General features: G+C 42.9%; 1 protein-coding gene across 3 annotated transcripts in view; it reads right to left on the minus strand.

Moving 5' to 3' along the window:
* Positions 1 to 8,620, minus strand: part of SPATA18 (spermatogenesis associated 18) — a 43,334-nt gene extending 34,714 nt beyond the window's left edge. The window contains exon 1 of one of the 3 annotated variants that reach the window (XR_654761.3): positions 8,138 to 8,514. Coding sequence is in view for 2 of the 3 variants with exons in the window: in XM_002814794.5 (XP_002814840.2) it covers positions 8,138 to 8,224 (87 nt within the window). In the remaining variant the exon portion in view is untranslated. Of the gene's footprint in view, positions 1 to 8,137 lie in introns of all 3 variants that reach the window. The other 2 variants (XM_002814794.5, XM_009240027.3) reach the window with 2 other exon arrangements.
* Positions 8,621 to 13,378: the final 4,758 nt, after the last annotated feature.

The following is a 13,378-nucleotide window of genomic DNA, read 5'->3' on the forward strand; positions in this document are numbered from 1 at the left end:
ACTCAGTAAAACCCTACAAAAATACATTTAAAAAGTAAATAGACCTGTTATAAGACAATACAAATGACTGCCGAATTTACCTGCTTTATTGGTTCCTGTCCTCTACATAAATTCAATTTGTATATATTATATATGCATAGAGAACATTACGTCTTAACAGCAAGAAGGTATTGCTGGGTTGAGGATATAAGGCACTTGGCACTTGCAGACTCGTGGGGCAGACAGATGAATAGCCAGTTACCCTGCAGCGGAATAATAAGTCTTACCTACACAGATGAGTGCAAGCTCTACCCAAGAGTCCATTGTCTTGGAAAGTCTGGGAAGGCTTCCAAGAGGAAGTGAAATCTAGTCCAAGATGAAATTAGCCAGACTTGGAAAAGGAGGTGGTTCCAGTGGTTGTGAAACATTCTAAGCAATGAGAACAGAAGACGAGGAGGCCAAGAAGTGAACCTTTTAGCTATTATTCTGCTTTCCTCATTCCTTTGAAAGATTCTGCCATTTCAACATAAGCCAAACCTCTAACTGACTCTAACATTAGAAGAAGGAATACAACTACAAGCAACAAACATCATGTGGTTGTAAAAATGCATCGATTTATGTGTCACCTCAGGGCTCAATAAGGCATTGGTCCTCGGTGCCTCCTGGACACAACAAATCCCAGAACAGAAAACAGCATACAAGGCGGATAGAAACTAGGAGTAAGAGAAAAGTTGAGATAATCTCTAGGCAAAAGTTTACAAGTCAAATGCACATCTGCGTCAACCAAGGAAATGGTTCAGACAGGCAAGAAGCTCCTTGAGGACAGAGACTGGGCCTGTCCTGTTGGTTGTTGTATTCCCACTCCTGCATTCTACAGTGCCCCTGTATTCAGACTCATTGTGTATTGGATGGATGCATGTAAATGAGATGATTCACTCACTTTGTATTTATTATATCTCTCCTATATGCCAGGCTCTATTAGTGCTTTATATATACAAACTCAGCTAATTCTCTCACTAGTACAATAGGAGCTAGAAGAACTATTATTATCATTCCCATTTCAGATGAGAAAGCTGAGGTACAGAGAGGTTAAGTAGCTGGTTCTTGGCTACCCAGTTAGTAAATTATCAGAGATGAGATTGGACCCCAGCAGCCCAGCTTCCAGAGCCCATGCTCTTAACTACTAAACTATACTGACTTTTAGATCATGATTCTTGCTGGCAGTAGATGGAGGACTGGATGATGCAACCAAGAGTGAATGGGGAAGGCATCCAGGGAACGCTTCTCTGTGGAGGGGACCCTTGAGTATTCCTGGGTTACAAGATTCAGGGAAGCACAGCACTAGGGAAAGAGCTTGCCAGGCAGTGGGAACAGCAAGGACAAAGGTTCTGTGACAGGAACAAGTTTGGCAACCTTGAATATGTCAATGTGGCAGAGGTACAGAAGGTCATTTAGAGGTTGGCAGGGCAAGTTGACCGGGAGAGCCTTCACACCTGGCATGGAGTTTGGATGGGATGGACTTGTAACTGAGAGGGCAGCTGGTTTAATTTCCATGCTTGGTAAATGGTACCTGGTGACTAATTCTGTTGTAGCATTGATTTCTCCTGCAGCCATTTTTTCTCCATCTCATCCATCTAATCTCTCCTCCCAAAAAGATCATGAGTTCTTTTTAAAAATGATCTTTCTTTGCTCATGTTTGTATCTATTGCCACTAGTATCCTAGCAAACTGAAGGGTCTAAACAACAGTTGATGAATGAATGATTTAACAGTGTAATGTTGATGTGATAGAGCATTTAAAACCCATAGCCTGAACAGCTATCTCCATTTCTTCCTCATTAATTCAGCAGCTCCTTGCCCTGGCCATTTTATACCTGCACTTATTACACTGAACTTCAATTACCTGCTTACAAGCCTTTTGCCCTCTGGCTAGATCATTCCACGTGCTAAGTGGACGGAGAATGAGCTCGGGAGTCAAGCAAACCTGAGTATCTCAGCTCTGCTGCTTGCCACAGTTCTATGTGACCCTGCACAAGTTACTCAACTTCTCTGAGCCCATTCCACTCCCATGCAATGGGGATAATAATGCCTTGTGGAGCATTAGAATTAAATCAAAATAATACATGCCCAGCACCTCAGACACAGAAGGTGTTCATCAATTGGCACCTATGAGGTAGCATGCAGTATTGAAAGGAGCCAGTGGCTTAGGAATAAGGCAGACCTGTGTTCAAATCTGGTTCTCAACTTATCAGCTGAATTCCCTTAGAAAAGACGTTTAAATATGAGGCTCTGTTTCCTTCTGTTTAGGAGGTAGCTGATCTCATGAGCAGAGTCTAGCATAAAAGAGGTACACAATAATTAGAAGTATTATTGTGGTATCATTACCATCTATTCCTATGCCTTGCCCAGTGCCTGGTACATACTGGGTACCCAGAGGAATGGTGGTCAAATGAGTTTTTAAACACATCTTAAATAACAGGAGAGAATATCCTATGTCACACAGTTCCGCTTCCCAAGACATATTACAACATGCTGCAACTTCTAAACACAAAGCATTGCACAAGATAATCAAGTTGCAATAGGGTCACATTATTCTAGTAAACACATACCCACATACCCACACAAGACAAACAGAGCAAAGATATGGACTAATTATACTGTCTCCAAAGCACAGACTCTCCAGATTTATTCATTCATAAATCATTGAGTTTCTTTTATATGTAAGGCCCTGGAAACAAAGCTCAGGCAACAAAGCTATATTAAAAAAAAAAGTTGCCTGCAGTCAGTGAACTAATTAGATAGGGAAGTGAGATGGAGAACAAGAGGCACATAGGGGATAAATAATTACCTCAGAGTTTATATTAAGTGCTCTGTGTGGATAACAAGCTATAGGAGCAGCAAAATAACCTCTGGTGATGTGTGAAGGGTAAGAGGGAAGGGCATTTCAAGAGGAGGAACAGAAGGTACCAAGGCATATTAGAGGAAAGTGAGTACAGGGTCCAGAGACCAAGTTTGAAAGACTTGACTTGCCACATTAAGGGTCTTGGGCTTTATTCCATCATCAAAATGTTTAAGGATGCAACAGAGGAAGGTGGGTGTGACGTGCTCATTATTTGCTTTGCATGTTACAACAATCTGTCTGGCAAAAGCAGATCAGATAGAGTTTGGGTCACAGGGTGAGTCTGGTGGGGAGGTAGATGGGTATAACCATCTAGCTGAGAGATGCTGGAGGCTATAGACATACCAAGGGTCTCCCAAAGGTCCTTCCCAGCCCCAAATTACGCCTGTGCCAGTAAAGGTCCCACTGATTTCAGCATTACCTAAGAAGGTCAGAGAGTTTAGAAACGAGTAAGAGGTATGAGAGGGATGATCCTGAGTTTGGGTTTGAACAAGTGAGGGGGCCTGCAGGACCTTCGGATGGAATGTCCAGTAGTAGTACCTAATAATTACTGATTACCTACTCTATGCCAGCCAGGCCCTGTGCTAAGAGCTTTATATACATGGCTCCATTTAATCCTCAGAACAAACCTACAAATGGGATGCCATCATCATCCAAAATTCACCACTGAGGAAAAACAAATTAAGTAATTTGAAGAGACAATGGTGGGGACCCATTCCTGCAGCCTCCAGCACTGGAGCTGAGCTCTCAACCACAATGCTTTCCCCAAAGCAGATGGAAAGTAAGTCTGGAGCTTAGAAGAGAGACAGGACTGGGAGGTGTGGCTTTGGAAGGCTTCAGCAAGTGGGAGAGTGCAGAAGCCACATGCACAGATGAGATTACCAGGGAGAGGAAAGAGTGAGGAGAGGGCTGAGGGCAGAACGAGGGGCAATTTTGCCATGTCAGAAGTGGTCTGAGTAAGAAGAGCCAGTGGATAAAAAACAAAACAAGAGCAATCAGAAATCAGAGGACACCCAGGAAGCAAGATGAAGAAGAATAAGGAGGCCAAAGAAGCAGATGGTTTCAAGAAGCAGAAGGGCATGGTTTATTCATGCATTTATACTCTGAAGAAATTTTATGGAGACGCCACTATGCAGTAGATGCTAGGGACACAATGTCTCCTGCCCTGGAGGAATTTATAGTCTAAGATAGACATGAAAATAAATGCAAAAACATATGCTACTTACTATAATAAAAATTGGTCCAGATTTCAGAGGTAAAACTCAAAAGAGAAGCTGGTAAGGGCCACGAAGTTTCAGGAAAGGCTTTGCCTGAGGAGTTTTGTGGGCTCCCACTCCTAGGAATAGATTTAATTGCTCTCGTGTGGGGCCTGGTCATTGGAAACATAAAAGGTTTTTAGATAATTCCTATATGCAATGAAGATTGATAACCACAGCATTAGTGGGTAACAAAATCAATTTAGTGAGTCTCAAACAGCAACTACTACTAAAAAGAAAATAGAAAAACATACCACAATGAGTAAAGGTAAGAATTATTGTGAAACTTGAGTTTTTAAGTATAAGGGTTTATGTGTGCTATACTGTGAAGTAAAATGCATTGAGTCCTGTAGGTAAGTTTTAAAAACAATGTTCTAGGGGACAATGCATTGCCTGTGTTGAGAATCACTAGTATTGGCAATGAGAGCCATAAAAATGATGCCTCAAACAGCTGTATCAAAGTTGGATTGGAAGTGGGCATGAATGAAGGCAGGGAAATGAATAAGAACTTTCCATGTTATAAGTGTAGAACTGAAATAAATAAACTTCAAACACATTCTAATGGCTTTGTGCAGACAGGAAAGCAAGAGTTAATAGAAAAGAATAAAACATTCAGGAATATAACCACCAACATTACTAACATAAAGACATGTTCTTTTAAAGCTACTAACCCCTGTGACACAGATATGGGCTAAGAGCCTCCTTTTGCTACCATGATTGCTGCAAAAATACTGCTAGTTCTGTTACAGGCAGAATTTTCTGGACTGCATGAAGCTACTGTTAACACAGAGATCTTAAGACTAATATAACAGACTCTTTACAGCAATAAGATAAAGACCTAAGGTCATGCCAGGCAAGGATTAAGTCACATACCCCTACACATGAAGAATCAACCGTGTTCTAATTGTCAAAGGCTTTTTTCTTTTTATCTAGTAGCTAAGCAAGTACTGGCCTCAAGATAAACAATGTTAAAACAATTGCAACTCACTGACCACCAGACTGACTAAATGATCCCCTCCCCTGTTCCACAGTCCATAACTGCAACTTCGACTGGATAAGAGACTGATTTCAGTAGCTTTCTCTTGATAAGAGACCACGGACCATAGGCTGGTTCTGGCCGGTCCACAGAGGCTGTACACTAAGTTCCTTCATGTCCCTGCCTCCACCTTTGATGTATAGGGCCTAATTGTAATACATTTAAATGTTAAGCTTCTACCCCAAAATGAATATAGGATGAACGTAACATGCATGTTTGCTTACTATGCTTGTGAGCATTCGCCCTTCGTGAATATTACCTGTTGAATATGTATACATGTGGCCAACCCATTCATCATTAATTCCTGATTACATTTCCTACTTCCAAGTGTCTGCCTCTGGTTTCAGCAGGGGCCTGCTTCCCAGCCTGCAGGTTGTTACCCTTTCTAAGAAGTAAAGCTCTCCTAAGAAAGTGAGGATGTCACTATCTCACTCAAATATCAACAGGTGAAAAGTTTTCCAGGCAGACAAAACAGTGAGTGCAAAATTCCCTGAAGCAGAAGCATGTCCACATCTCCAGAACTGTGCTGTCTGAGACAGCAGCCATGAGCTGCATGTGGCTATCTGAATTTAAATTGGACTTAAGTCAAATTAAAAATTCTGTTCTTCAGTGTGCACTTGCCACATTTCAAGTGCCCAATAGTCACCTTATTGGACAATGCAGATATAGAACCTGTCCATCATCATACAAAGTTCTATTGGACAGCATTGCTCTAGGACGAGCAAGAAAGCTAGTACTGCTGGAGTGGGCTGAGCAAGGGAGAGAGTAACAGATAAAGTTAAAGAGCTTAAAGGGGCACAATTGTGTAGGACTTTGAAGGTCATTGTAGGAGCTTTGGCTTCTTCTGACTGAAATAGGAAATTTAGAGTGTCTTGCAAAAAGAGTAACTTGATCTGACTTGACATTTAGAAGAGTCTCTGTGGGTTGTTATTTTTGTAATAATCCAGGTGAAAGATGATCAAGGATGGAGAAGGGTGGTAGCAGTGGGGGTGGTGAAAAGTGTTTAGATTCTGTATGAACTTTTAAGTTAGAACCAACAGATTATGATGGTGAAAAGGGAGTGGATTATATAATGATGAAGATTACTTAGAAACATGAGACCTGTGGTTGGGGCATGGGAGAGGCTAAATTCCATTTTGGACAGATTTGACTTTGAGCATTTTGAGCATTTCAATAGCATTCACTATTGAAAGATGTCCAGTGGGCAGTTGGAGAAGTGAGAGCTCAGATGGGAACACATCCTATAGAAATAAGATTCATCAGCATACTTGTAAGAGATGAAGCAGGAGTGGAGGGGGAAGAATACAGGTGTCAACATTCCAATGTGATAAAGATGCCTGCAAACTCAGGCGAAATGATGGAACCTGGGCAGTGGCCACAAGGTATGAAAAACACTGGTGGCTGTGAGTGCAGCCTCTACTGTAGAGAGATGAAGGGAACAGCTGGATGGAAATGGTTTTAATGAGAACAGAGAATGGGATGTTATCAAGACAGGAAAATGTAATAAACTAAGGCGCTTCTCATCACTTACAGGGAGTTTCTAAAATAATTGTTTATTAGTTCCAGACAAATCCTAGTGTTATTTGTAATAAACATTGTGACAAACAACCTGTTTTTTAAAATTCAGAGTTTAGTTAGGCCACTGGGCAAAAAAAGGGGTAAATACTGTATACATGTTAGAATTTCTTATTCTCAACCTCCTGAGACTAAGTAGTAGGTACTTTTAAAATTAGTTGGGGGGAACCCAAGTCTTTTATGATAAAGAGGTCATTTTAACTTTCCAGAATTCTTAATGGAGAACGAATGGTCAGCGCTGGTTCTTTAAAACGGAGCAAAGAGATTGAACAGGAAGCACTAGAAAGGAAGGCTAAGGAGAAAGCTGTAGCTGCTCTTTGAGCTCCCCTCCACTTCAGGAGCACTGGTTAAAGGGTGAATGGAGAAGCCTAAGGACCTCATAACAGGCAGGATCACAGAAACAAGCTAATCTAGGTTCAAAAAATTAAAACCTGAACAGGAAATTTACATATCATCTAGACCAATCTCTGCTATTTCACAGATGAGGTACTAAGACCCAGAGAAGTAAAATAATTTGACTCCGTCATTCAGCTAGTTATATGCAGAGCCAAATGTAGAAACAAGGGAGGGCTAATTTCCGGTCCACTGTTCTTTTGCCTGACCGCTCCACTTATTATGTAAGAGGGGAAATCCCTATTTAAGACGGACCGACCGAATGTAAAGCAAATTCAACACTCACATTTCTATTTGGGGGAAGGGGGGAATTATGGGGAGCCAGGGTGCGAGTAGGGATTAATGAAATTTGAAAAGTGCTCATGGGTTTGGTGACAGAATACTGGCTTCTCACAAATGCCTGGAAAAAGGCCTGAATCCGCCCTGGTGTTGGAACTGTGCCTCAATTGCCAGGCCCACCAGCACGCAAGTGAAACCCGCAAGGTTAACAAGTGTCCGTTTCGCTGATTTCTGTGTAAATAACTCCTGGGTTGTGTTTATACAAATCCATTCTGATACAAACCCTGGGCAGGAGAGGGTTGTAGTAAAAAATAATTCGGGATTGGGGAAGCAGGCGGTGTGGATTGCGCTGGCAAGGGGGATGGGAGAGAGTGGCGGGCATGACCAGACCAGCCGCGGACAGCAGGGCTTCCCTATTGCTAGGTCGCCGGCGTCCTTAGTTACCACTGATTGGAAGCACTCTCCAGTCTCCGCAGCCTAGTGCTGCGCTCCGCAGGCCGCGCCACCTGCGCCCCGCCTCCCGAAGCTCGGAGACAAGGGCACGTACACACATGTCCTTCCTTCCCCAGCGATCCCGGTCGAAAGCTGACATCCTGGTTAGGAATCACAATCGCGGAGGCTTTGCAAAGTGGCCACCAACTCCAGCCCTAAGAAATCCCCGACGAGGGCTGTGCTGGAACCTATGGGAGGGCGAGCCCCGGGGGTTTTTCACCCAGACTCACGTTGTACTCCTTCAGCCAGAAGTCTAGCTTTTCCTGCAACGTTCGTAAAGCTTCGTTTGAGACCAGTCTTTTCAGGTTTTCCGCCATCGCTCACTATTCCGCTCGGCCCCACGCTGCGCGATGGAGACTTGGGGGGACCAGGCGGTGGCCTCCGCAGGACCGTGGGGTGATATGGCGGGAAGGGTGTTCTCTTCTGGGGGGCTCAGAGCGCGGCAGGTGTTTCCATCCTCCCCCTCGGGTCGGACCTGGCCGGGTTCGGGAAGCCGGGGGGGAGGTGCCCTGGGCCGCAGCCGCCGCGCCTCATCCGCCGCCCCGCGCGGTCTCCTGGCTCCCCAGCAGCCGCCTGAGCCCGGCCATAAATACCCTGGCGATTATTAAACAAACCTTGACGTGGACGGGTTGGCTGCCAGGGACGCGCGCGGCCCGCGTCTTGGCAACGCCCGCGCCGCCCCGCCCTGGGTGACAGCCGCGCGCCCCAGGGGTGGACTGAGACGCGCCGCCGCGCGGGCTGGAGGGCAGCAGGGCGCCTAGAGCATTCCTCCCCATTCGGAGTTCTGGGTGCCCATGCGTGTCCAGAAAAGCAGAAGTTAAGTCTCTATAGAAGTTTGGGGCTAGGCTCTCAGGAGATCACCTCTTTGGCCCCTTTATTCTTTCGCCTTTCATTCCTTTAATTCTTCATTTGTAGCGCCTTGGGTTTACCTGTTTGAGGCTTGTAACTAAAATTTCAGTACTTCTTACTTCTAGCTTTTGCTTTGTTCCTTGACCCGCTTGGGTACCCAAGAGTTTAGCTCCAGCATGTTCACAAATTAAAGTTAATCCCTCAGGTTTGGATAAAATTTGGCAGTATGTATTTTAGTACTTTTTTTTAGAGTCATTGAGCACTCTAAAGCTTCATTTAATTCTGAATTCTCTAATTGGGACTTTCTTGACCTAGTTTGGCACTATTTCAAAAGTCTGTATTCTGCTACAGAAACAGGTTCAACTACTTAGGAAACCATTTCGACCATCTTTAAGCACTTTCGAAGCAAGCTCTTTTATATACCATCAAAAAATGTGCTGCTTGTAAATCATTCCTATCCATTCATTAAAACAGCGGTGGGGAGCACAGCCTCAGCTGGTTAGCTAACTAGTTTAACTTAGTTTCATCTCTGTAGGTACTTGAAAATCTGTGAACACTGCATATATTCAAGTATTGTAAAATCAAGAATTTTCACCACCTCTCATTTTTTATTTCTCTTGATTACAGTGGCTTTACTATCTGCTAATGAAAATGAAAGGCTCAGTTTTGGAGCCTGTGTTCCTACTATTTTCTGTAGACCACAAAATAAGGACTATAGGGGTATAAGATGTTATTTGATTGGAGTAGAATAATAATTTCTAATGTTAAAAATACCCGCTCAACAAAACAACTAAATATTCATTAAACAACTTCATATATATATATGTAAAATGAATTGAGAAAAACTTCAAATTTCTCAATTTGGACCTAATAATTACATATTTCTACAGGCATTTGGAATCTTTGAACAGTCCCATTTACTTATTCATAAAAAACCATATTGGAACATTTATGTCAGATAAATTAGAGGTAAAGGATTTTTCCTTGCTGTGAGCACCTTAATTAGCCTGTAATCCTTGGTTTCATCATCTGTAAAAGGAAAATAATTCTCTCATAGGATTATTATGAAACTTAGTAAGATAATTCAAGTATTTAGTACAATGCTTGGCATATGCAGTAGCAATTGCTCTAGTAATTGCTGTTTATTAAATATAAACTAATACCGACCTACATTTGCTATTATTAGGAATGTAGATTAGTATTAGTTTATATTTAATAAAGAAAACTAGTTGTAAACAACCTAAACCTCCAACAATAGGGTAATGGTTGAGCAAATAATTCAATGAAATGTTGCACAATAAAAATCTTGTTATTGTGGAATATATAGTATCTACAAATTTTCACTATAATGAAAAAGGCAGAACACTAAATTGTATATACACAATGTGAACCCAAGGTATAATTGTGGGTTATTTTAATTGCTCTTTTATATTTTTATTTTTTCAAGTTTCTACCATGAACATGAATTGTTTCTATGAAAACTTATTCAGAAAAAAGTTACCCCAAACAGTTATACTAATATGGTTTGGCTGAGTCCTTGCCAAAATCTCATCTTGGATTCCTACGTGTTGTGGGAGAGGTCCAGTGAGAGGTAATTGAATCATGGAGTCAGGTCTTTCCTGTACTAGTCTCGTGATAGTGAGTAAGTCTCACAAGATCTGGTGGTTTTGAAAAAGGGAATTTTCCCTGCACAAGCTCGCTGCCACCCATATAAGATGTGACTTGCTCCTCCTTGCCTCCCACCATGATTGTGAGGCCTCCCCAGCCATGTGGAACTCTAAGTCCATTAAACCTCTTTCTTTTGTAAATTGCCCAGTCTCAGCAGCTTGTAAACCAACTAATACAGTAAATTCTTATGGGGATTGGGGTGCCACTGAAAATATATCCAAAAATGTGGAAGCGCTTTCGGAACTGAGTAACTTTTTGGAACTGAGTAACAGGCAGAGGTTGGAACAGTTTGGAGGACTCTGAAGAAGACAGGAAAATGTAGGAAAGTTTCGAACTCCCTAGAGTCTTGTCAAATGGCTTTGACCAAAATGCTGATAATGATATAGACAATGAAATCCAGGCTGAGGTGGATGGAAATGAGGAACTTGTTGGGCACTGGAGCAAAGGTGAATCTTTTTATGTTTTAGCAAAGAGACTGGCAGCATTTTGCCCCTGACCTAGAGATTTGTGGAACTTTGAACTTAAGAGAGATGATTTAGGTTATCTGGCAGAAGAAATTTCTAAGTAGCAAAGCATTCAAGAGGTGACTTGGGTGCTGTTAAAGGCATTCCATTTTGAAAGGGAAGCAGAGCATAAAAGTTCAGAAAATTTGCAGCCTGACAACGCAATAGAAAAGAAAATCCCATTTTCAGAGGAGAAATTCAAGCAGGCTACAGAAATTTGCATAAGTAACAAGGAGCCAAACATTAATCCCCAAGACAATGGTGAAAATATCTCCAGGGCATGTCTCCAGGGCAGCCTAGGGACTTGATGCCCTGCGTCCCAGCCACTTCAGCCATGGCTGAAAGGGGCCAATGTAGAGCTCTGGCCATGGCTTCAGAGAGTGCAAGCCTCAAGCCTTGGGAGCTTTCATGTGGTATTGAGCCTACAAGTACACAGAAGTCAAGAGTTGAGGTTTGGGAACCTCTGCCTAGATTTCAGAAGATGTATGGAAACACCTAGATGCCCAGGCAGAAGTTTGCTGCAGGGGTGGGGCCCTCATGGAGAACCTCTGCTAGGGCAGTGCAGAACGTTAATGTGGGGTGTGAACCCCCACAAAGAGTCCCTACTGGGGTGCTGCCTAGTGGAGCTGTGAGAAGCCTCTGTCCTCCAGACCCTAGAATGGTATATCCACGGAAAGCTTGTACTGTGTGCCTGCAAAAGCCACAGACACTCAACACTGGCCTGTAAAGGCAGCCCAGAGGGAGGCTGTACCCTGCAAAGCCACAGGGGCAGAGCTGCCCAAGACCATGGGAACCCACCTCTTGCATCAGCATGACCTGGATGTGAGACAGGGGCTCAAAGGGGATCATTTTGGAGCTTTAAGATTTGACTGGCCAGATGCGGTAACACAAGCCTGTAATCCCAGCACTTTGGGAGGCCGAGGCAGGTGGGTCACCTGAGGTCAGGAGTTCGAAACCAGCCTGGCCAGCATGGCAAAACCCTGTCTCTACTTGAGCGTGGTGGCGGGTGCCTGTAATCCCAGCTACTCAGGAGGCTGAGGCAGGGGAATCACTTGAACCTGGGAGATGGAGGTTGCAGTGAGCTGAGATCACACCACTGCATTCCAGCCTGGGTGACAGAGCAAGACTCTGTCACAAAAAAAAAAATTTAAAAATAAAAAAATTTGACTATCCCACTGGATTTCAGACTTGCATGGGGCCTGTAGCCCCTTTGTTTTGGCCAATTTCTCCCATTTGGAATGGCTGTATTTACCCAATGCCTGTACCCCCATTGTATCTAGGAAGTAACTAACTTGCTTTTGATTTTATTTTTTATTTTTTTTATTATACTTTAAGTTCTAGGGTACATGTGCACAACGTGTAATTTGCTTTTGATTTTGAAGGCTCATAGGTGGAAGGGACTTGCCTTCTCTAGGATGAGACTTTGGACTTTGGACTGCGGACTTTTGAGTTAATGCTGAAATGAGTTAAGACTTTGGGGGACTGTTGGGAAGGCATGATTGCTTTTGAAATGTGAGAACATGAGATTTGGGAGGGGTCAGGGGCAGAATGATATGGTTTGGCTGTGTTCCCACCCAAATCTCATCTTGAATTTCCACAGGTTGTGGGAGGGACCCGGTGGGAGGTAACTGAACCATGGAGGCAGGTCTTTCCCATGCTGTTCTCCTGATAGTGAATAAGTCTCCCAAGATCTGGTGGTTTTTAAAAAAGGAGAGTTTTCCTGCACAAGCTCTCTCTGCCTGCTGCCATCCATGTAAGATGTGACTTGCTCCTCCTTGCCTTCTGCCAGGATTGTGAGGCATCCCCACCCATGTGGAACTGTAAGTCCATTAAACCTCTTTCTTTTTTAAATTGCCTAGTCTTGGGTATGTCTTTATCAGCAGCATGAAAATGGACTAATACAGTTACCCCCAAATTTTACAACCCTCAGAAAGAAAAATATTGGCTAAAATACCAATATTTAAGCAGCTCCCTCAAAACAGAACACACTTTGACTAAATGTCTGTATTGCTCATTTAATAATTAGACTTACAGTGTCTTAAGATAGAATGGATCTTCAAAATCACCTTATCATATGCTACGTGATATTTATCTCTACATATGCCCCAGCGCCACAATTAGGTTCAAGACCTTCAAGGCCTGCAGTCATTTCATGTACATCTTGGCTTCCCTAGAATTCAAGAGATGTGTTGTGTATAGCAGGAACTTGTGTTTATGATAAGAAGTATTGGTCTTCCTCCTGATGATCAAAATAAAGGGAATGTTTCACATGTTTATTCATTATTTACCCTCCCTACCCTAGTACTTCCAAAAAAGGATCTGAGATGGCTTATAGTAAGACACTTGAAAATACTGTCAGATTAGCAATATTTTTTAAAGGAAAAAGCAAATATGCCCAAAATGTATGCCCATGTACTAATAGCCTCATTTTATATTTCTTTCTGGGCTTAG

This window comes from Pongo abelii, chromosome 3 (genome assembly GCF_028885655.2).
Source record: "Pongo abelii isolate AG06213 chromosome 3, NHGRI_mPonAbe1-v2.0_pri, whole genome shotgun sequence".
Classification (NCBI taxonomy): Eukaryota; Metazoa; Chordata; class Mammalia; order Primates; family Hominidae; genus Pongo; species Pongo abelii.